Source organism: Sparus aurata, chromosome 12 (genome assembly GCF_900880675.1).
Source record: "Sparus aurata chromosome 12, fSpaAur1.1, whole genome shotgun sequence".
In the NCBI taxonomy this organism is placed as follows: domain Eukaryota; kingdom Metazoa; phylum Chordata; class Actinopteri; order Spariformes; family Sparidae; genus Sparus; species Sparus aurata.
The window spans coordinates 18,291,808-18,315,932 of NC_044198.1; the positions used below are offsets into that span (position 1 = coordinate 18,291,808).

Genomic DNA, 24,125 nt, shown 5'->3' on the forward strand with positions numbered 1-24,125 from the left:
TTTTTTTTCATATTCTACAACCAGATGTGGTCATTAATAAGACAGGATCGTCCTGCACATACTACGGTAAAAATCAACTAACCGCTCAATTTTATTTGATTTAAATCATGTTTCTGAAAAGAAGATTTAATGACTCAAAGAAAAGACACTGACCCAATTTACCAGCTGTGCAAATCACAACCAGAGTAACCTATTCCCTGTTCCATCAACACCAATCCTCCATACAAACATAGTTACTGCATTTAAGCCTTGGCTCTGTTTCTTTGACATCATTTCGGTCGTTGCATTAAGAATGTATTTTTATCAATGTGTCTTTTGCCAGACCTGCTGGTGAAGAGGGCATCGAGCTGGCGGTTGCAGCACAATAACCCGGGATGAAGACATGGAAAGAGGATTGGCAGGAATGGTCAGTCCTGAGGATGTTTAGTGATGTAGAGAGGAAAGATAAGTTAAAATTGTGTGAGTGCGTGTGTGTGTCCAATATGCCTCCAGGATGGTTGCACTCCTGCTGATCTGCACTGCAAAAACTAGCAGTTTCGTTAGAACACTCACAATAACCAAGCAGTTTGATGTGCACAGACATCTGTCTAGTTATTTCGCAACAGACTGGTGCATTATTTAAATTAGATATCCACACTGGATTGAAGTTCTATGATGTTTTTTTTTTTTTGTAAATAAGTTAATCTTGTACGTTCTGTTGCCACAGGCTGAATTCAATCAAACGAGAAGAAGAGAAGAAGCTCCAAAAAAGGCCAATATAGAGTTATCCAATACATGAGTGATGTAACTGAAACATTTTTAGCTCAGATGAGACTTTACAGTCATTATTGCAGAATTCACATTGAGGTGTTTTTTTGGATGCTTATATGTGCAGCGTGTTAAAAAGCATCAACTCAATTAAATTAAACTCCTATTCCCCAGATCAGCAGTGTCAGATTACATCAAAGCGATGATCACCACTTGCCAAAATGTTTATTTAGCTCGTGATTCAGTTTTAAATGGTTTTCATTTAAGCCAAACTGGATGCGGTTAACTGTACCTATACTGGCTCATGTACGAATCTAAACTGTGATCTCATGAGAATTGTGGTTTAAACGAGCCCACAAGGGACACTCGAGGAGGTCCCCAGATAAATTAAAGACTTAGTCCCATGTTATTGTTCTGTTATCTCTCCGGATCTGAAGTTCAGATGGTCTTCGCTGATATTTACGGGAGGTGACGCACTGCTGCAGGATGAAAGTCTATATGATGATGGCTCGACATCCCACTTTTCTCTGCGCTGCGCTGCCTCCTCTCTCATCTGCAATCTGTTCTTTTTTTTCCCCCGCTAAGACTCGTGCGATTGCAGCCCCACGCAAAACTGAAGTAGTCTGAATAATTATGATCACCTGGGCTTGAAATTAACACCAGCTAAAACTCACTCAGTGTAGGTAATATTTGACTGTGGCGGAGTAGCACGATTCTACCTGCAGCTTTGTTTGCTGAAGTGCTTTCTCCTCTATTTCCATATGTACTACATGGAGCTCCTCCAGTGCTGAGGCTGCAACAGCGTGTGCTTTTATGTCTCTTCTCACACTTAACTGTTTTAAAATAATAATTAACATTTTCTCTTTACTGCACAGCTGTCTCATTGTCTGAATTTTGTGTTGTTGAGTATGAGTTAATATGCGTAAAAGCAATAAAATGGTATGTTTGCAGCACTCATGTGGTTTCCTCATTGCAAAAGTGCAAGTTTAAAAGAGGAGAACCTGAAAGAATGACATTTGCACAGCGAGCACGTTGTCTTTGTCACGATGCTGCTGCAGGCGTAAGGTTTTTGCGTATTTGTTTGGTGATACATCTGGCAAATTTACAGGTTATACATATATAGGTGGAATAATACTAGAAAACACAATGATGCATTTCAGTCAGCCATCAAGGCTTAGGTGCTTTGGCTTATCAGGGTCCCCCACAACTATTCTGCAAGCATAATGGAAGCGAGCGGTCCCTGCTGCTGCTGAACTGCAGACTTGTTAATCAAGCTGACGTCTTCACAAAAACAAAACATCCCAGAAGCAGCGCTGCACACTGAGGTTCAGTCCCCCCTCTATCTTTCTTTTCTTTTTCTCAGTTGTGGCATGTATGTATTGCCTCGCGAAACATATCAGCAAGGTCATAGCAGACAGTGGATGTTGTCCTGGGGGCCCTGAGCAGAATTATTCATTTGTTATACAGGTATACGCATGGAATTATAATGATTCACTAATAGACACTATGTTGGGCCTGAGTTGTTGTGGCCATGCTTCATTTTTGGACATTTTTTTCTTGCGATAGTCTTGCAATATATTGTTGCGAGTGTTTCCATTTCAGCAAGCATTAGCTGAAACTGATGACGTTACATTTTTAAGTCTGGGAGCTGACAGCAACACTTTGAATTGTGTTTGTTTACGTGCCATTTCAGGAAAAGTGCAATCAACAGTTCATACTAAACCTTACTCTAAGCTGATATTAGGTCCTTCTTTACCTGAGACGTTAATGAACATTTAGCCTAATTACTGCAACATGCTCCAAAAACTCAACCTGCTTGGTTTTACTCGATTTTATTCATATTCTAGATTTTACAATTGCTCTCTTTAGCCCCCCTCCCCTCAGCCTCCCTGGTTGAATAGGCATGTAAATGACCACAACTGGCAAGCATTTGCAGGTAGCAGGCTCACGCAGCTTAAAAATCCCATTTTCTTCTTTTCTCTCCGGTTATCAGTCGTCTCACAGCCGAAATAGAACAGAAATAGGAGACAGAAAAAAAAACAAAAAGCAGGATTGCCATTTGTCCAAGTGCCTAAATCAATCTACACTAAACATGTTTAGAATAAAAGAGGCAACCATTCAGTTACATACATGTAGATATAGAGTCTGTTTCACAATGAACCTGCTTGCATTTTCGCATTCTCTGCATTCTTTAATTTTTATAATTTTTACCTACATATTCAACATTATTTTTTTGTAACTCAATTCTTAAAGTGTTTGAAAATACGGAATTTACATGTGAAGAAGCAAATTTCATGTCATTTCATGTGCCTGTTTTTCTTTCCACATGTAGAAGTTCAGTTATGTTTGAATGTATGTTATTCACATGTGAAAATGTACGTTTCACATTTTGAAATCTCTGCTGATAAGCAAAAAATGGCACAAACTCCACTTCGTATATGAAGTTATTTTCTTACCATATGTTACAACTTTAGTTCTCATGCTACCAAATGATAAAAATAATTAAAATCCCATGTGACATTGTTATTGATACAGGAGTTGTAGTAAACTTTGTTTTGGAAAGCACTCACAAACAGCTATGTTCTTTTGTTTTTATTAGTTTTCTAATAATAGCCATAAAAGCCATAGGCCTATATACTAAGATATTTATTTTAAAAAATATATTAATAATATAGTTAACGCTATCTAATGCTAATTATTGCTACCTTCGACGTAAAACAAACAAAACATTGTATTTATCACTTTCAGCTGCATCTTTCATGTGAATGTACTGATTGTCCTATTTACTTTTAGCACTTTTAGCATTTTGTATCCATGAATCATCTCACCGATATGACTCAATAAATATATGGGTGTGTGTGCGTGTGTGTGTGTGTGCGTGTATATGTTCAATATGCACCGACCTTGATGGCATTGGTGGATATTTGTATCTCGTGCAGCTTCCTCATCGTGCCGTCACGGTCAATGAAGTAGGACGAGGCCAGCTGATGAAGGGCTTCCACGTTCTGAGTAGCGTTGGCGAGCTTCCTGTCCAGCTTGTTTTTGGCCAGGTACATAGTCAGCGCCTCCTCTCCTGCAGGCGGCACGGGGGGAAAGGAAACATGATCAGGATTATACCTACTTAATGCCTTGAAAGTTTTGCAGTGGGGGGGAAAGCGCTTGATGTTCTTAGAGTGATAAAGTTAAATAGAGAGTAAAGTATTTAAATTCTCATCCGAAGAAATCACCTTAATTTAAATTGCACGGACTTAATGTAAGTATACTGTAGAAACCTTAATTTGTGAGCACTGTCCAATCCAGGCTTATCTGAGCTGCCAATGGAGCTCTTAACAGGAGAGATAAGTCAGAGGTCTGAATTCCAAAGCAAGCAGTTTTAGTTCGTGAAACCAGATGCCCCAGTTTTCCAGGAACAGTCTCGGTATTTGCTGCTTTATCCCCAGCTGGCACAGTCCCCAGAAATGTCCCCAGATTTACCCCTATTGGGACGGCATTATTTCCATGAGAGGTCTACTGATATAGAATTTTTACCTCAACGCCACAGGAATCGTATCCCGCAGAGAAACAAATATATCACATCCGGTATCTTTCTTTTTTTTTTCCCCCCTCTGCTAACATGGGATGGAAAATGACAAATTGAATATAAAGACACACAAAGAGAAAAATAACATCACAGATTGGAGAGATTTTAATTAGCGTGGAGAAAAACAGAAAAATAGAGACGAACACAGGCGGCTTCTGCAGCTGGTGTGCAGCCACTTGAAGAGGATTGTACCTGTTTATCTGTACAGTAGGATTGTGCGGCATGTTTCCTGGATTATCATCCGGATGGCTGACTTTATTTACTCATGTGCATGCTCAAATGAAATTACTGACCCTGACTGGTGATACCAACGCACTGCCTGGAGAGGTGTTAATTCATTTCTTTCCATGTTCCATAATTAACACAGATAGGGAGCGTTTTTTCCCCCTTTATGATGCTTTTAAACCACCTCTCACTGCCCTGACTTGTTGTCTCTTCAATCAACACACAACACAACAAGCTCACAGCTATGAGAAAGAATTGAGCCAATTCTCTTCTGATTGGAGAAATTTGGTCGGTATCTTGCTGAAATAACTGCCAGAATCAAGCCCTGCACTCCCGATGAGTCATTGTTGTTCACGCTCGACGTACGCTCAGGCCGACCTTAAATCCTCACTCATTTTCGGAGGTAAAGAGACAGAGTTCCCACCTCTGGTGTGATGTGAATTTTTAAAACCCCTGCCACGGTAATAAGGTCACAACTACTGTGAATATAAAACTGATTATGCGCAGAAAAAAAAACCCAGCATGTCTGTAATCCCTCTCGCTAAATGCAGTCGTATGCAAGCAGAATTCTAATTGGAGAGGTGAGAAATGAAAACCCCAAAACATCCTCACCCTTCCGCCGTGTTTGTGTACAGTTCGCACCGTACGCCAATTTGAATGTCCGCAGGAAAACTCGGTGGGGGGGGGTGTCTGCGATTAAACATAAACCAGTGACCTTTTCAGGAAAAGCGCCCGTGCACCGCAAAGGGGAAGACTGCGAACGCTTAGAGCAGTAACAGGGCCAAATATTTGCAAAGCACCAGACAATCTCTCTCCGATTTGCATGTCATATGTTTGTTTGTTGACACACTATGAAAGGTTGAGCTGCTCGTTCGGCGCGCGTCGCATTTTTGTTCCATCTCTCGTCCCTGCGAGCGGAAAACGGACGCACGAAAGGCAAACAGGCAAACACCAATTCATTTCCGCGAGCTCACACAAACTTGCCTTTCGAAGATTACTGTTCAAGCAGCGGACCATATGCCCGCGACTCGCTCAAGAGCGTGTCACATATGTTCAGGTTTCCAGTGATGTGAGCGGTTATTTGGCCCCCGGCGATGCATTGGAGTTGGTCACTTAACTTGTGGTGACCGTGACTAGGGGTGGGTAGCAGTCAGGGCCAATGTCTCATGCCTGGTTAGAGCACAAGCACGGAGGGGATGAGGCCCCGTTCTCTGACGCCGCCATGCTCTCTCTCTCCCACGGGGGGTTAGCAAAGTTACTTACACACACTTGACTTACACTACTGCACAAGAATAATGGGGCCACATTAAGCTGCTGATATGCCCTTTTTTAATCTCTATTGCGACTTAGTGTGGCAGAAAGGAGCTCTTCTGTACATAAATATTTTGTGGTTACTGCTGCTGGTCAGGCAAAAAATCATTACCTCCGAGGTGTTAAAAAATTCAACCGTGTGCACCTCTCTGTAAGTAATACATTGTGTTACATTATTACAGGGCCCCTCACTGGCACGCTGCCAGAATTAATCAGCTCACGCGGAGCTTCTGTGTTTTTACAGCTGAGAGGTATTTAAAAACAAAGTGCTGTTTCACCTCGAAATCAGTACGAGTGCGTGTCAAAGTGTGCGACTACTACGTACGAACATTTTTTTTTCCCATCCCTTTTGTGTGCACGCATGCGGATGTCGACAAGGGTTAGGAGTTCAAGTAGGGTTTTAAAAGTAATGGAATGGCTGGGAGTGCTCCATTCGGTGTTAATGGTACATGTGCGGGTCACTTTATGGAGAACATTAAACTGTACTGCTTTCTGTCAACAGTGCAGATGAAAGAAGCTAATGGTTTTTTTGGTGTGTTTTTTGTTTTTCAAAACACTCTCAGAAACCATTTACACTTGCAGGGTGTATGCAGAGGTAGAGTCAGAAACATCTATCCTGCATTCAAGTCGCGGGCTGTCATTTGGAAACAGACCCCATCATAGTAATTAGCTACCACTCTGTGTTTACAATAAATGTATTTATGTATTGTAGATGTGACAATAACACCATCTGTGCATTTCACAACAATAGAGAGCTGTGAAACCCAACAACAGCAATGAATGGAATCTACAAACTGTCCATATGTTAATCAAGACAATATGATATAAACTCTAAATAAATGGCCATTGACGACTGGAATAATTCTTCTTTAACAATGAGACAGACACATTTTCAACATTTGCAAGTGTAACACAAGTGTTTCCGTATGGTATTGTTGTTGGAACAGGTGTCGCAAAGTTACCTTGGCGTGATCACGTGATCTTGCAAAAATCCATTTTGCCGGGCTTCAAGCTATGTTCTTGTGGCCGAACACAAAGGGGTTTTTTTGAAAGCAGGTAAAATTACGTGGATCATCCACATAGGTACATTTTGTACTGTGCTGCCCATACATCCAGAGACTACCACTGATCAAGCCGCCAACTTCCAGTTCAATGGGAAAACAATTTAATGGTACTGCTCTTCTACGCTTTCCATATCTCATCGGACAGAATGGTAAAAATTCTGATCTTGAAACCAGTCAACTGGGGATTTTCAAAAAAAATATCTATGCAACGTTTTACAGCTGCTTCTTTTACAGTACAAGCTTATGGTAACATGGTTTTGCGCAATGTCTGCCACATGTGGTTTTGTAATTACACGGTTTGCCATCTTTGTTGTGTGTGACAAACAATGAGAGAGCCATTGTTTGTTTGAAGACAACAATGGCAAACCCCCAAGAGGTTAGCATAGCTGCTATAGAAACAGTTATATAAGAACTGAAGGGTATATCTCATTGAAGGACGAGCAATGAAGAGCACTGAAGTTTTCACTCATCTCTTGAATGACTTCAGTCAGCGCTACACTGACTGGTAGCGATCTGTTACTGCTGATCTGACTGTTTGAACGAGCCCATGATAGATGGTGATAGACCGATGGTTTAACTATAACCAGCCAAAAATTTGTGCCTTTCTAGCGGTGCCTTTGCAGATGGTTCCGTGTGACAAAACATCTGGGTGCCTCAGGTTAGTTGCAAAGACTAAAGCAAAGAGCCAAGCAACTACCGACAACACAGGACATACTGCATTTGTTTGCAGTTTTGTTTTTATTTGGTAAAGAAGCAGTCATCACCATTTTGGAAAGAAGAGAGCATTACTAAGCATGTTTATTAAGGTGTCATCCTTTTAAATTGAGTAATAACATAGTTTGAATATTGCTTTGCGCAAAGAAGTACCTACAGCGGGGTTAAGGGTTGGGAGGCGGGGAGTAAGGAAACATTAAGAGAAAAAGCATGAGTTAATTCATCCATTAGTCTGTAATGGAGACATGAAAGCAGATAGGGTCGTACCATAAATCGAGCCTTGATTTTCCCAGCAGATTTTGTGCCAGGCAATCAGAACTGCATGGGGATACCGAGGCTCATGGGGACCCAATTTAAATGCTGATGGTGTCGTTATTCTATAGTCATTTCATTGTGCAATCAACATTTACTTAACAATGACACATCATGCAAAAAAAAACTTGTCTAGTGCCAGTTCGAAAACAGGTGAACAGGCTAGACAGGTACTGAATGCACACACACAGTACATTCAAATAACTAGAGGAATGAACTGAACCGATTTTCTGTTTAACTATAACTAGATTGTCCTCGCTTTATGTCAGAGATATTCGGGAAATGGGGCTGTTGCTTTGAGATAGCCACGCTCTCATTGCCCAATTATGCCCCTCCACTTTTTATGTTGGCTGCGGAACAACTACACAAAGTTTCAAACATGATGTGGCAAAAAGGTAGTTGTGACAGCTTTCTCTGGGTCGTCCTCCACAGCCACCCAGGGCACAGCGAGTGCTCTGCATATGAACTCTAGCCCTCAGGGTTCAGTGACCACAAGTCATTTCAATGAACTGTGTCTTCCTCTTCACTGCTAAGTGCAGAAGACTGTCACACTGAAAAGTGCTCTGATCCAGTCACACTGTATGGGCTGTCTACTCACAAGTGAGTAGGAGGGGAAATTAGTGTTCAGAGCCAAGATACGGTCCCTCCTACGTTTGCAGTTATGCCGAAGCATCCTTTTTTGATCTGGTATGACCAATAGGTCAATGTTGAGGTTGATCGACTGGGGTGCAATCGACTGAGTTGGACCTTTAAAGCAGCGTTACGTAACTTTCTAGAGCCAGATAGTCGATTGTTGAGTCTAATCCCCAGGTCACCAAGAACTTACACTTTAGGTTGGTGTCTCGGTCCATTTCCAGCCCAAAGCATTTCATGTCAGAATTCCCTGAACTGAGTGTAAGACCCAACAATCAACCATCTTTCTTCAGGAACTTACACATGGTAGCTTTAAAGGTCCCATATTGTAAGAATTATTATTATTATTATTATGATTATTATATTGTTTCCTGTATAAATACTGTGAAAGAATCAAAACAATCAATATACGCAGAAATACACACAGCCGGGACTTGTCAACTGCCTTCAAATGAGCTGTTGGAGCTTCTATAACATTGTTATGTCACAAATATACAGTCACTCCTCTCCGCAATGCTCCTAGCACAGTCTTGTGGTTGCAAAGACACGGACAGAGTGGATGTGGAAATACAGTGGGGTGGTGCCTGCTCAGGCCTGTGAGCGCTAACCAATCAAAGCACACTGGGCTTTTCTGGTAGGGGCCTTAAAGAGAGAGGCACTAAAACAAAGTGTTCAGACAAAGGGGGAATAAAAAGTGCAATAGGTATGAGAAATGTGTTTTGAAGTATGAACCTGAAAATGAGCTGTTTTTCCTTTTGTCTTCTCGAGCCAATATGATTTACAATGTCCTTTTCAAAACTGTAGTTATGAAACAAAAGTGAAATCAGTTTTCTCGTTTGTCTCCCTACTTTCATAAACATTTGCATCCCTTCTCTCTCAAACGCTCCAGGCCCTCTCTGTGCAAACACCAACCGAACTCACGGTGAAACAGCAGCGCCTTCACTCAGAGTGGAAAGCTGATTTCAAACGTATGAGTGACAGAAATGACAGATGTGGTGGAATATGCCCCTCAAAGCTTCAGCAAAATGCAAATCTGTCCTTCACGCTCTTTTCGTCAACAACACCTTCCTGTAGCATTTACACACAGCTTTGGTTGTGCAGGGACTCTGTCACTATTCTAAAGCTGTGTAAACAGTGCAGGTTTGGATTCTATTGTCAATAAGCATACTGCACGCAGTATTCTTCTCAGTGGCTTCGGGCAATCCAGAGATGTTAAGCGTTTATGTCAAACTGACTTGATGTGTCTTCCAGTTTCGGCTTCAGAACTTCAGTTAAAATCTGGAGCACTCACTCACAGTGGTGGTTGTCTTTTGTTGGGAAAGTATTCGCTCTGTTTAAACTTGAAGTCTCCCACGCGCAGTGTGCACCAAGGATGCAGTGGGGTTATACGTTGCGCATCAAAATACACATCCCTTGATTCCTTGCCATAAAGAATCCACACACTCAAGGAGAATCTCGGCTTCAGGTAATATGGGGATGTTGGAATGTTCAGACCGCAGAACAGCAGTAGGTGATTGGTAATTATCTCCCCAAACAGCTTCAGCAGACACCATCAGTCGGCGGGGTTAAGAGAACGTGACAATCTTCAGCTCTTAAATGCTTGTTGGAATGGAGTTTACCCCAACACTACTACTGTGGCATATTCCCACACATTTACCAACTGCAGGAGCTACACTTTTGAAGACACGATCCAATTTTTTGTCAAAACAAGACATTTTTAAAGTGCCCCAGTTCACCCTGAGCCAGTGCATTTCCCTTGGCTTTAAAATATATATATATATATAAATATACAGTATAAGCCTTTAGATTCAGTAAAGATTGTCTGTCTCCGCAAATCCAGACACAAACAAAGGGTATTGTCACAAACAGTTTTTTTAGTCCTCTGAGCGCTGCGTGTCAGCACCGAGTGCTTCCAGGCGCCACAGGCACCATTGTTCTTGGCATGAAAGGAAGCCACGGGACGATCAGATACAAACAGATAAAAAAATAAACCGAGAAAAAAAAAAGGTCACACGTTATTTGTGGAATGCAGTAGTAATACCGTACTAAACTTAGGGATTTGGTTTTAATAGCGGGGATAGAGGAGGGGGACGCATCAGTTGGAAGGATTAATGGAGAAAAAAACAGCAGCACGGGCCGGTTTCTTCAGGCAGTCCGCGGCAGAGGGGTTCAAATGCAAAAAGAACTCATCTTTGTTTGGATTTAGTTTTTTTCTGAATGGTACTTTTTGTCTGCCCTCCAAGGAATATCAGTGTAACAGAAGTTGGGTTGTTTGAATGAGATACCTTTTTTTAAAATCCTGAATTATGTTTTCTTTTCATTTTTTGTGCACTCAAGGGAATATAAATCAATCAGGTGTTGGTTTATTCACTTTTATCTTTTTTTTTTTTTTTCAAATAAACTTGTGTCTGTGACAAGTGTGGGTCTCATCTTCTCTCCCTTCCCCCAAAAGTGAATTCACCAAAAGTACATTGTTTCTTCGAAATGCGGCCGTCTTCTTTTCCTTAACCCCGACCAAGTAGCTTTAATTTGACAGTTTTAAGGTGCCCTGTGGCGTTTCTATTTAGTTCAAAGGAGGGGACCTCTAATAGGGCCCTTTAGATTTGACCACTCAACTTTAAGTTGCCTCTGAAAAGGAGAATTCACTTCTTTTCCTCTTGAGTGCATAATAGCTCTTGAGACCACACAGCATAGGTGGCTCGAGAGAGAGGGAATCAGCCTCTCCTGCAAATTTTATCATAAGCCTGGTGTGTGCACATTTATTGCTTCATATAACTGTGGTCTTTACTGGGCAATCCCAAGATTGAGATAAGAGTGTACTGACCCATAACTTGAAACAAAATGGCCTCAAGGTTAAATCTAACGCGGCGAGAATCTCGGAGGGTGGGAAGACGAGCCAGAGGTTAAAAAATAATGAAGGGCAACAAATGTGAAGAGAGGGAGGAAGCCTGTAAGGGGATGCAACATGATGAGAATAAGGAGGATGCTGTGGTTGAAAATGATATTTCTGTGGCTTTTTCTTTTTTTTTCTTTCTTCCCCAACTACTGTCGAGTTTAAGCCAGCTGGTACATTGGTGGCAGTGGTGTTCTTCCAAGCTTAGACACGCTTTATTACACTTTACCTTCATATAATGTTTCGGGGGCCAATATTGTGTTCCCAATTTCCCAAATTAGTGTCTCTGCATGATTCCTCTTACGGATTGCTAATGTTATACTGCAACCCTAACCCCTCACACCTGATATCCCTCTGCACAATTTGGCTGAATTATTAAAGCGTAGCGTTAAACCGAAACAAGTCCCCGTTTTTCTTTTTTACGCTAGTTGAAGTATCGGTCCTGACATATTAAAATAGTTTGAATTTGCTCTGTAATTGCTGGACACAGGGAGTGGACGATAATGACGGATCATAATTATTCCGAATACAAGACATAATTGAATAGATGTCTTAAGAATGGACCATGGTCTTCAACATTCTTCATCATTAACCCTCACGTATTTCTCTTGCCAAATATTAAAACAAATGTACCCCAATTAAACCGGGTCAGCGTGCGGCTGAGTTCCCAGATCCAAGTACAGTGTGTACAGTGTTACTGATCGTGCATTTTTCTCAAAGGCATTTGATTGCGAGATTACACAGCATTTCACACAACTGGAGCGACTACTTGGCAGTGTTTCATGCATACAATTATATAATGCGGGGTTTGAGTTAAAGAGTGGATTATCTTACTAATTATATCTTTGAAATGCAATTGGCAAAGTAATCAGAGTGAGCTGCCTTCATGAGTCCCTCAGAGCTCGAGATAAGATAAGAGATTCGAGGGGGAAGCCATTTATATTTAGACTTGGACAGCAGGGGTGCTTAACTTATATTTTTTTGGGAAGCACATCCAAAATACTGCACACATCCATTAGAGGCATTTATTCCTTCTTTTTCCAGAGTGAGCTCTTGGAGTTAGGAATTCATACATTTATTTTTGTTGGCACTTGCAGGATTTGGGTATGGGTGGTTTATTATGTCTGATTGCCAAAAGCAAAAAAGAAGGCCTTGAAAATAGGCTCTCGTAAGTAACAATGTTTCTTTGATCAAAAATTGCATCTCTGTATATGGTCGGCTATAAAAGTATCTCTAAATTAGGGCGCCTGAAATGTGCTTAAGTGCGCCCGTTATTTAATAAGTAAGTGCCGGCAGATAGATCAGAGCAATACACATGATAATCATCCTACCCCACTTACCTGCAAAGCGCATCAGTACTTATGAACAAGATTATCTTCACGTTAAATTTAGCATCCACAAAGAGAATGCAATCAGCATGTGTGTGGCTGCAATGGTTTGCGGGGTTGTGAATGAAATTGAATCTGCAACGTTGGCTCCGTGTGCAATGAGTCAGCTGTTCAGATTTTATTATTTTTTTTCTCCAAGTTTCCTGGTTCAGCATGCTGTCATCACATTCAGTCCATCTACCCCGTGATGGAAAAAGAACATTGTGTAAATATAAAAGTAAGACTATGAATCCAGACCACAAGCTCTGCCTAGAGGTTTAAAAACATTAGGGCAACTTTAGGTTAAAAACACTTTATATTGCCTGTAGGAACGAGTCGATTTTGATTTTTTTTGACTGCCAGCCCACGTGGCTGAAAATACCTCCTGGCTGTGTACAAAGATCAGCTTATTCAATATTTAACTGTTGACTATGTAATATGGATGGAGCTCATGAGTCTGAATAGTGAACCCAACTCCACTGGTTTAACAAAAGAAGTCTGATTTTAAGTAAGCCTGTGAAAAAATGGCCCTTCTTCTCACTTGATTTATTACCACAATGAACAGCTGTCTAATGAATTTATGGCGTCAGTTTCATGTTTTAAGGTTATTTTATTTCATCATGATGTTCATTTTGTAAAAAAAATGGCCCCAATTAGAGTAAAGTACACAATAAAGCAGAGTGTGCTTTAGGGTGTCGCTAGCTTGTGACTGACAAGTCACTACCTCGACGTGCCCTCAAGTTCTCAGTCAGATTCTGTCACGATATCCTCCGGCACACCACCCATCTCTTCTAAATATGGTCACTTCTGGTAATAAAAAAAACAAGATGGCAACAGCTGCATTGGCAAACGTGTGGCTTTAGAACGGTCAGCCGCAAACCAATGGGGGAAGTCACAATGGGTTCATACTTGTGTTGACCCTTCCAATGTAATGCTGTAGCGGACCACTCATCTAAGCCAACAGGTAACCTGACTTTTCAGTTTTTTAATCTGGTTCGTCACATTAGAATTTTCACCAGTTCTCTTTAGATGCGTAGTCTGGCAAAATACCTAACCATCATCTCACTCAAAGGTGCAATTTTTTAGTATTGGTCTTTCTCTGCTAGCTAGTTAGCTCAGTTCGCTTCGTAAGCCGTGCATCTAGGGGTCCATGCTGGGAGCTCGAAGCACCAGTGGAGTGTTGGTGTTTTTCACCACTAGCACAGGGATGTTGCTGGGGGCTAACTGACTGGCGTACTAACTTCAGTAGACATCTCTGCAACAAAATACATATATTCAAAACTGTTATTTCTTCACATTGTGTTGATGATTTCAGTAAATCTCTGTATGTTTTAACCAAAATTCGAACATATTGCACCTTTAACTTAATTGTTTGATTGATAGGTATCTCCCATATATCATTTTACATACAGACTGATAATTACCCAAGCAAGAAAATGACTCTCTACTGTATATTTGGTAGGTCGACAGCTTCCAACCGGCAGCCACACCTTGCTTCCACAATATTAAAGATAGTGAGAATTCACATATGATTTTACAGTATGGTTTGCCAGTGCACTTATCAGACGCTCACACATTTGTTCACTAGGGCTGCAGTTTGCCGACTGTGGATTTAAGATAGTACTGCAAAAAGCTTTGATGCAAGTTGTGCATCACTGTCCTGCTGGAAAATCCACTTGGAATACCACTTCAGAATAGAGTGATACCTCTCTTCAGTCAGAACGGATCTTGTACAAGTCACCTACCCTGGACAACCGACAAATCCCCATACCTGAATACAGCCACCACCATTAAAATGTAGGTCTTACATGCTGTTGTTGCAGCAGTCTCATCATATTAACAGTCCAATTACAACGCCTACAGAAAAAAAAACAGATTCAAGTTTTAACTTACATGTTCAGATGCACTTTGTCATCAAAGAAATAGAATAGAAACTCCAACTCATTCATCAGTGATGTTCTTTGTTAGCTTTGCTTTATGGATGACAGTGCTGTCTTATAAAATGGTTCAGTAAGTCGTCTGTACTACCAATGTGGTCACTTTAAAGGTCCCATATAATTGAAAGTAAGACTGCATTTCTTTTCTGATTATAGGCAGCTCTAGGTTCTATATAAATAATGCAAAAGTATCAAAATGCTCAACCCATGGCAGCCCAAAGTCAGAAACTGTGTCTTTAAACAAGCTGTCAGGATTTTCGTAAGATTGTGATGTCACAACTGTTGAGTCACTGCCTTCAGCCACGTCCCCAGCATGGCCATGGTTGCAAAACAAACCAAAAAACCTTGGGCGGTGCCTGCTCAGGCCTATGACAGTTGACCAATCAGAGTCAACTGGCCTTTCCAGGAGGGGGGCCCTTAAAGAGACAGGCACTAAGACAGAGCATTCAGACTGAGGGTGAATAGAGGTGCTGTAGCAATTAACAGTATGAGAAAAATAATGTGATTGTTGAACATTAACACATGAAAACATTTTCTAGTACACACCCTACATAAAAACATGAAACTGGAAATGATTATAATATGTTGATCTTTAAGTTGTAATAATCTTGTTGTGGAAGAGAGTAATTTGGATCTTGAAAAATGTTTATTTGCCCTGCCCTTCTGTTATGTAGCTGCAGATTTGCTGCTGGAGAGTTTTTTTTTCCAACACCCTGGAGAACGTCTTGACCCCAAACTGCTTCCCTGAGTTGTTCTGACATGGTTACAAACAGGCAGATGAATAATCTTGGACACTGGGGTGTTGCAGTTTCATAGTATAATCATATGTGATATTTATTGGAACCAATGAGAAGAGACACATCTATTAATTCATGTTCCTAAAAGTACTATGTGTAAGACTGGTAGTTGAAAATCATATTGTTGGTTATCTAGGTTGGTTGTATTGTGTTACAGTGACACCTGCTGAAGTTAGCATGCTAACCAGTTAGCCCTGTCCCCGCTTTGTCTCAATTTCTGTTGCATGCATTGTCTGGGATTACACAAATGATCAGTTTAATTACTGTACTGTACTGTTTAAAACATTTTCAGCCCTTATGGAAATTTAAAGACCTGTTTCAGTATGTAAACTTTGCTGCACATATTTGACAGTATTTATATAGCACCTAGACCAACACATACTTTGCTGCACATAATTACCAAATATCTGTTTGCACACATATTTGCAGCCCAAGAAATCAAAGTCTCTGAAAAGAGTCTCCCCAGCGTCACCAGTAAAGCACTTTCATTGACATGAAGCATGCAAGTGAACCACAAACCATGTGTAAAAAGGCATTTAAACCAGTATGTGGAAACTGTTAATTAGGCGTGGAAGTGAGCTAATGAAACCAGTGGACCTCTCTTACCTCCCAGGGTGGCTGAGATGAGAATATGAGTTCCATATTTCTTAATAATGGTGTCGATGAACTGCTGAGTAGTGGGTCTGCGGCCCAGCAAGCGTACGCTGCGCTGGAACTCAGGCATGAGCGGCACCGGGTTCCGGATCAGGTCCCTCCTCTCAATCGCTGTGTTCCTCACCTTCCAACGTGCAAATTCCCTGAGAATCACAGAGAAAAAAACAATCACTTAAAACATGCAACCACACAGTCAGCGATGGAAGTAAAGCACAATTAATTACAGTGTGGTCACTCACAAATTAGCCCAATGTGCTGTGGTCTAATCTGTTTGATAATGAAGATGATGAAAAGGTCTGGGGTATTTTAATATTTTATAAAGCAGTTCTAAGCTTGGAGATATGATCAATCACATTAAATATTAATTTTAAGTGTATTTCAAATTGAATTAATTTCAAATTTTAATCTTAAGGCACAACAACACGCGTTACACAATCACTTTAACGAGTCTCGTGATGGTGAAGCGTTGCATTCTGCATTTAAATTCTTCACCCTGATGTCAAAAATCATCGTTTTATGGATTTACATTGAGCAGTGTCAGGTGATGTTCATCCATATGAAGTTCTGATTTCATTTAACTTGCTCAAGGTCCTTTTTTTATCCATGTGATGCTCCGACTTTAACCTTTAGAAAGAAAACTACCACAGCCAGCAAGGGATTATATAAACCAATGGCACAACCTGCCTAACTGTGCATCATTTTACCTTTATCCTTTTCAAACTGCGGATAAGAAACATGCTTCTATTCCAAGTGTTAAAAAGATTTGGTGAACTATTTGTGCGGATGTTCATGATGTTTGCTTCAACACCCGCTGAGACGAACATCAAGACAACATTTCTACAGACATTACAGGTATATCTGATTCTCTGAGGACCTTGCCCCGAGGATAAAAACACCAGGTTTCCTTCAGCTGTCTAAAATGCAATAGATGGCACACTGTTTTTGAATCAGTGGGCTAAATGCTGTCATCAGGACCTGATGTGCGCTGATGTGCGCTCACACCCCACCTTAAAGGTTTAAGCATGCTTACAATCAGATGTTCACATTCTGAGGGGATAAGTATAACCGAGTCAACGCTAAACTAATTCTTTGTAGTGTATAGACGGGGGAGGGAATGTAATTTCCTCATTAGTGACTGATAGTTTTAAAAGCATTTCCCCAGAATTGGATTTAGATTGAATTTAGATATATTTAACGATGCAGACTTTACTATATGAACGATGAGTGCAATTACAGTAAGTGTGTGACTTCATGTGGCACAAAGGCTCTATCGGATCGAGCACAAGCAAACAGCCTCGTCGTTTCCATGATGTTCCCCCTAAAAGCCCATTCTAATTGAAATCTGAGATTTGCTCAATCATTGCATAAAAAAAAAAAAAAAACAACAACCAACAAACGATAAAAATGCGCACGTGCACAATATGTCTGGGAGATTTAAGCTGCTAATTTTGCTTTTTGGATACTGTATTTTAATGTCATTAGAAGGTGTATCTTGCAGAAATCAAAGGGGAACAGAGAACACACGATACAAGATTAAATTAAACTACCTCAGGTTCCCCGATACACTTAACTCAATCGTTTCATTTCTGTTGGAATAAATACAGTCGGTCGGTCATGGTTTCCAATGTCTGCAGATGTCAAACTCTTTATACACAATACGACGATCCAGTGCCATATTTCTAAGCACCGTAGAGAGCAACGGCTTGTCAAGATTTTTTGTGAAGGGCCGTGGTATCGCTGAGAGTCGGCGCGTCCTCGACTGTGCTCCCCCTAACAATGCCGGTGACAGGTGTTTATGTTCGCACAAAGCCGCTTTTTTAAAATGCGCGAAAAAGACTACCTTGACTGCGATCAAAACAAAAAAAAGAAGGAGGTTAACGTAAAACAAGTATTTTAGAGGCATAGTCGGTGACATGAACGTGTCAAGCTTTTGTGTAATACAACGGAGTTAAGTTGAATAGCGCGAAAAAAAAAAACCCAGCACACACGGCGTTACACTGTCAAGGACTGTTTAAGAGATCTTTTATGACCCGACAGCGTTATTATCAGCCAATAACAAACAAATCTTTAATTGAAAAAGTAAGCGATGTGCACAAAAGCTAGTGCATGGTGCTTTGTACTGTAACAGCTTCATCCAAACACTTCCTCCAATTCTTTTCTTCCACAGCTCTCGAGGGCTCCTCATAATGATTTAGACATGAATAGATGGGTCCCCACCAATTGATCGTTGTTTTTTTTTTTCGTTTGAGTTCCCTGACACGCAGTCAGCGATGTGTCAGTCTGCCGGAGCGCGGCTCGACGGCAGCACTTTTTAATGCTCTATTCAGCACTCTATATTAGCATTTAGAGCTGGATTCTTCTCTGCCCATGGACAGTTACCTATATACAACTTAATGATGTCGCCAGCGTTTCAAAAGGTAATATCTTGACGACTCTCTCTCGCTCTCTCTCTAAGGTAATTTTACACATTTAGTTAGATCAAAGAGCAGTAAGAAATGAAGACGTAGTCTCAGAATGAGTGGATTGATGCTCATATAATGACAGTGCACCCTACACCGCCTTTTTCTTTACCGTCTAATCACACGCGCCGTTGAGTAATGTTCTCCGACCAGACATTCAATGAATGCTCTCTGGCAGATTTGCAGGAGTCTTACTTTTGACAAACTCTACAATTCCTCGACGCTGCAAAGACAAAAGTTCCGGCGGGACAGGTCTCGCCAGTCGTATGAGTACAAGCTGATTCAGCTTCCCCTGCCTGTTCCACGTCGCTGTTATTTCCGAAATCTGGAGCAAACACACACAAGCCAGCCGAGCCGAGGGAGACGTTCAGATTTGCAGCAGATGTACCGAAATCTCTCCCTTGTCATTCTCTGCCCGGCGCTCTCTCTCTCTCTTTCTCTCTCTCTCTCTCTCTGCTATCTCCCGCAGATATCAATTCATTTCCACTGAATCCTGCTCACGGCTCCGTCACTGCCAATTATTACATAAAACTTTATATGGCAGCCATATGTACTTGGGGCCTTCTGCCCCAGATTAGGCATGCCAGCAGATGGAACCTGCGACATGATTCAGTGCTTTACTTCACAGCTCCAAGACCAGTTTAATGACCTATCAAAGGAAGTTAAGAGGAGATAAATGGGATTGCAGCTGCATAGGAGGGAAAAATGGGAACGTAGGTGATTATTGCTTTATGGTGTTCAAGTAACCCACGTGGGAGGGCCGCTACATTACATCTGCCTGTGTGGAAGTGCCAATGACCTACGGAAAATACAGGAAATGATAACAGAGAGCCATGAATAAATACTAATTAATTTATAAATATGTACCATTAATGGCACTCAGAGCCTCATATCTGTCGGTGTCTGTCGGTAGGGTTAATCTATTTTGTTTTTTTGTTTTTTTTTCCTAAGTGATTTTGTATGGTGCATTCAAGGGAATATTCATCACGCACTGTTGAGTTACTCATTTAAGAATGGCTTTAATCAGTTTTTGTTTATGTACGGTGCACTGTATGGTGGATTCTATGCATCGATAATGTGCCCTCTTTCATTCCCACACACGCACAAATGGAGAGTTTGCTCCGTGATGAGTCCTTTTCCTTTTTTTTTTCCCAATAAGAACCAGCTGAAGTCAGTTAATCCCCCGGTGCCCTCTGAGACCACCATTTTATCTGATTCCTTTTCAGTGTTTGTCTCAGCACATTTTTCAGTGAAGCACATGAACAACGGCTGCAAGGAAATACATTATTGGAATTGAATAGCCCAACCACCTCATCTCATCATCCACACTGTGGATTCACGAGGAGAATGTTTTTCACCAGAGATCATTCGATGTAATGTATGTGCTGGCGGCTCTTGATATGTGTTGTTTAGTTTTAGACCTTAATCGAGAAGCTCCGAAGAAGAGTAATGTCTGGAAAGTAGCGTTCGTATTAAAATGTTGGGTGAAAGTGAATATTACAATGTGCTGGAAGCGAAATTAGAGGGAACTCAAGGCGAGTCTGTCAATGTCAAAACCTGCAATAAGATCACTAAAAAGCAATATTAATACTAACCCTGTACAGTTTGCTTGAGTCAAAGACACTGACTGTCCTCGTTAGAGCCAAATTACAGAAAATGCTCATGGCGGAGTTATCATCTGAGGATCAACTGGATGCAAAATGCAATGCAAAAACTGTAATGGCAGACTGAAAACAAATTAAAAATTGAAGAGAATACATTAACACATTTCTGACAGTGTCCCAGTTTTATTATTTTGGATTAATTGATGTGTACAAGGGGTGTGACCATTCCCTCACTGCGCCGATACGGCAACTGTATATTATGCTGATTCGACTGCATCTGCGAAAAGAGAAATAAACAAGACGAATCAATCCAACTTCAGTAATGATCAGCTTGAAAGGCTTCAAACCAAACTATTTGCAATTTCAAAAAAGTTGACCGTGCTCGTGACCGGGCTATTAAAACTGTGCTTCTCAACATTTAAATGGCACTATGTAGTTTAAAAATTCAAACTCAGATTTTTAATATTTACGATATTGATGAGGTCAAAATACAAACTCAGGGTTATTTATTTTTAAATGACTGAATAGACAAGCTGTTCTCAGAGGAAAAAAAGGTTCCCAGAACACTGTTTGAAGCCAGAAGGGTGGCAGGGTCCGCCAAATATTCAAATATATGATTTGTGTCATACTTTAAGGTCGGTTTCTTTATTCATTCACGAGAACAACGAGAGTGTTAAAGATCTTTCTCTTCTGATGAAAATTTCTTCCACGAAACTACAAAGTGCACCTTTAAAGTTGTAATTCACACTATTTTCATTTTAGATACTTTTGCTTTTGTTTTTACTTCTTACTTCTGTATTTTTTCTACAATAGCCATTCAGTGTATTCCAATTAAGTAATCATGTCTCTACATTTCCATCGTTAGTTGCGGGGTTTGTCTTTCAGGCTCTGGACTACCTACTGATGCAGGAGGGATTAACAGGAAGTAATACATTTATGAAATGCAGCGTTACTGCTTCATCTCCGTGACTGTCTTCCTGTTTGCTGTTCTCCCTGGAACATAGTTACTAGAATATATTATGTCACTGCACACGCAAACCAAACATTTCCAACACTCTCACGAGGTGGATTTTATTGTGAAACAGTCACAGGAAAGGAGGGTTAGTCCTGACAATGACTGTTCAACTCCCATTTCTCAGCAAGGTAACCAACCCTTTTACTGTTTCCTGCCATTAAAAAAAAAAACTACTCCTGCCAGCTGTTACAAGCCATTTCTATTTTATTTTTGTTGTTATTGTCTTGCATTTTATAACCACTCCCCATCAAGTTCAATTGTTTAGGAGAATGCTGCAACACTGTTTTGCCGTGATGCTCCGGGAATGTTTTGTGGACTGAGGGTGAGTAGATTATGACCGAATTTTGATTGCTGGGTGTTAGATGGTGTTGGATGCACAAGGATACACAGACAGAAACGGATCTCTCCCCCTTTCATTGAGTCCACTATATTGTCCCGCCATGTTTCTACAGCAGTTTTTGGTTTTTTTGCATCTGGAGTGGCCACCACAGAGAGGGGTAAAGCATGGCATATTCAATTGGTTGCAGCCTTGCTCTTGAATGTGAATGAATCGGACACACTGGACCTTTTAATCCTACACGACCTCCGCAAACTGCTACCCTCACATACAAAACCCTGCCAGTGATGAAATGTCGGATAACTCTTTCTATGAAGCCAGAATAATACATTAAATATGCCTTCACAGTTCATTACCCTATGTGCAGTGTGAACCTTGATAATTATATGATTTGTGATGTTTTTTGACAACGGTTGCAAGGTATTATAAATATGATCATGATCATCTTTGGATTACTTTTCTACAGTGATTGTTATTTAGCTGTTTAAGCTGTTACCATAATGGATTGAAAATCTGGCTATGGCATGTCATAACACCTTCCAGGCAGCATGCTGTCTGCTTCAATTAGAGTTGGGCTGCATTGACATCCACTGAATATTCCCCAAAGCTCTGACAAGGGCAGGAAACGACCATCACACGGTTTGTCACCACAGGCACTTTGTTGATCCTGGCACTAGAGCCCAGATTAAAAAAAAAAAAAAAAAAAAAAAAACCTTGAGAGTGCATGACAGGCATTCAAAGTGGAAGTGTGGCGGCACAGAGGAACGGGAGACAACGGGATTTTTTTGTCGGAAGAAAATCTCTAATTAATTGAGTGGGAAACGGACCCGGAGACAACATGTTCTTGGCTGCCTCATAAATGACATTAGAAAAAAACAATAAAAGCACGAGTGTCAGTAAACCAGAAAACTTGTCATACTTGGCTTCTTGTTTACCCACGGTATGTCCTCCTCTCATGCTGTATCAAACAGCTAAATGTAATACATATTCAGAAGGATCTCTCATTCAGTTATATCTTGACCTTCGTCAGACTGTGGTATACAGAAATAAATAAATAAGAAAAACGGATATCTGACAAAAAGCCTGTGCCGATTCCTCTTCATTTGAGTCACACAAACTACCATTTATGATGAAACAAGCCAAATAAAAAATGTTACATCCAGCTATAAACATGTTAGCGCTATCAAAAAACAACCTGACTTTATTTGAAGCAGACAAGATGCTGTCATAAAGGGCAGCGGCATGGCACTCAGCATTTTGTAAGGGAAGATTTAAAGCTTGCACCTGCTTTGGAAAATATAATGTAAGAACAAAGACGGGCCAAAATAAATCTTGCATGCTTTTTTTTTTTTTTTTTTTGAAGTACTTTGAGCTTATCTCCTTGAGTGACTGCAGACGCTTAGAGCTGTGGTGTTTAATAATAAATCGGGAGATTGTTAATAAAAAAGGGATGTATTGTGGACGTCTGCATTAAACACAATGTGTCATTCATTTCTATTCAGCTGCAAAATATTACATTTTATCTTCTCACCCTCATGTGGTTGGACAGTCCGGTAAAGTTTCCTAGTCCAAAAAACATTTTTCTGGAGCTTCGCAGGCCAGATGGCAATGCAGCATTCTCCGAAACAACTGAAGTAGATGGGGGCTTGTTTCACAACGTCTTTTCAAATCAATCTGAATAAGGGCTTCCAGAGACTTGGAATAAAGTCCCCATCTACTTCAGTTGTTTAGGAGAACACTGCAATGTTGTTTTGATGTGAAGTTCCAGAAATGTTCTGTGGATCACGAAAAACCTCACCCTACTTTCCATCCACATGAGGATGAGTACATAATGATCAAATTAGCTTTTTTCGGTGAACTTGTTCTTTAAGCGCTGCTTTCTAAGGGGGGGGGGGGCTCTCCGGCACAACACACAAGTCGACGAGAGGCCACAGAGAATCAACCCCCCGTGTTCTGTACATTCCACTCATGATGATCCTTCTAACACAGACTGTCGCAGATGATGATTCAATTCTGCTGTAATTTCTGCAGCTGGAGTTTATGCTTATGTTGTACTGAGTTGCATCACATGTTAGTAGTAGTGGCAGTATCTAAACAAAGGCTGTCTTTCACAGACAAATTCTGTTTCTTCAATAAAAAATAGCCTTACAATTTCCGCCAATGTCGTTCCTAAAATGTAATATTTAGACATTTTATGACTGTACCGAAACAGGAATAATATACCCATAGCAAAACTTACAACGAAATGACAAAAATCATGATGGCCTCAAAGTCACATCTGTTTAATGACATCTGAGTGCGGAAGCATGGCAGCATCTGTCTGGCATTGTTCCAACACTGTTGGTTATTGATTATAAACAAACATGTAATTATCAGAGCTCTGATGATTAACATACCGCATAATAATTGTGAGATTAAAAGGTGGTGTTATTGTTAATTAAAGATTAGTGTGACACTTAAAAGTTAAGAACAAAAA

At 40.7% G+C, this 24,125-nt stretch overlaps 1 protein-coding gene across 2 annotated transcripts in view; it reads right to left on the reverse strand.

The window, feature by feature from the left end:
- The window catches only part of brinp1 (bone morphogenetic protein/retinoic acid inducible neural-specific 1), a 129,437-nt gene that overhangs the window by 51,808 nt on the left and 53,504 nt on the right, over window positions 1–24,125 (reverse strand). For both annotated transcript variants that reach the window (XM_030435569.1, XM_030435570.1), the window contains exons 3-4: window positions 16,187–16,377; window positions 3,651–3,820 (exon numbers count right to left, since the gene is read on the reverse strand). In XM_030435569.1, the coding sequence (XP_030291429.1) occupies window positions 3,651–3,820; window positions 16,187–16,377 (361 nt within the window). The remainder of the gene's footprint in view (window positions 1–3,650; window positions 3,821–16,186; window positions 16,378–24,125) is intronic.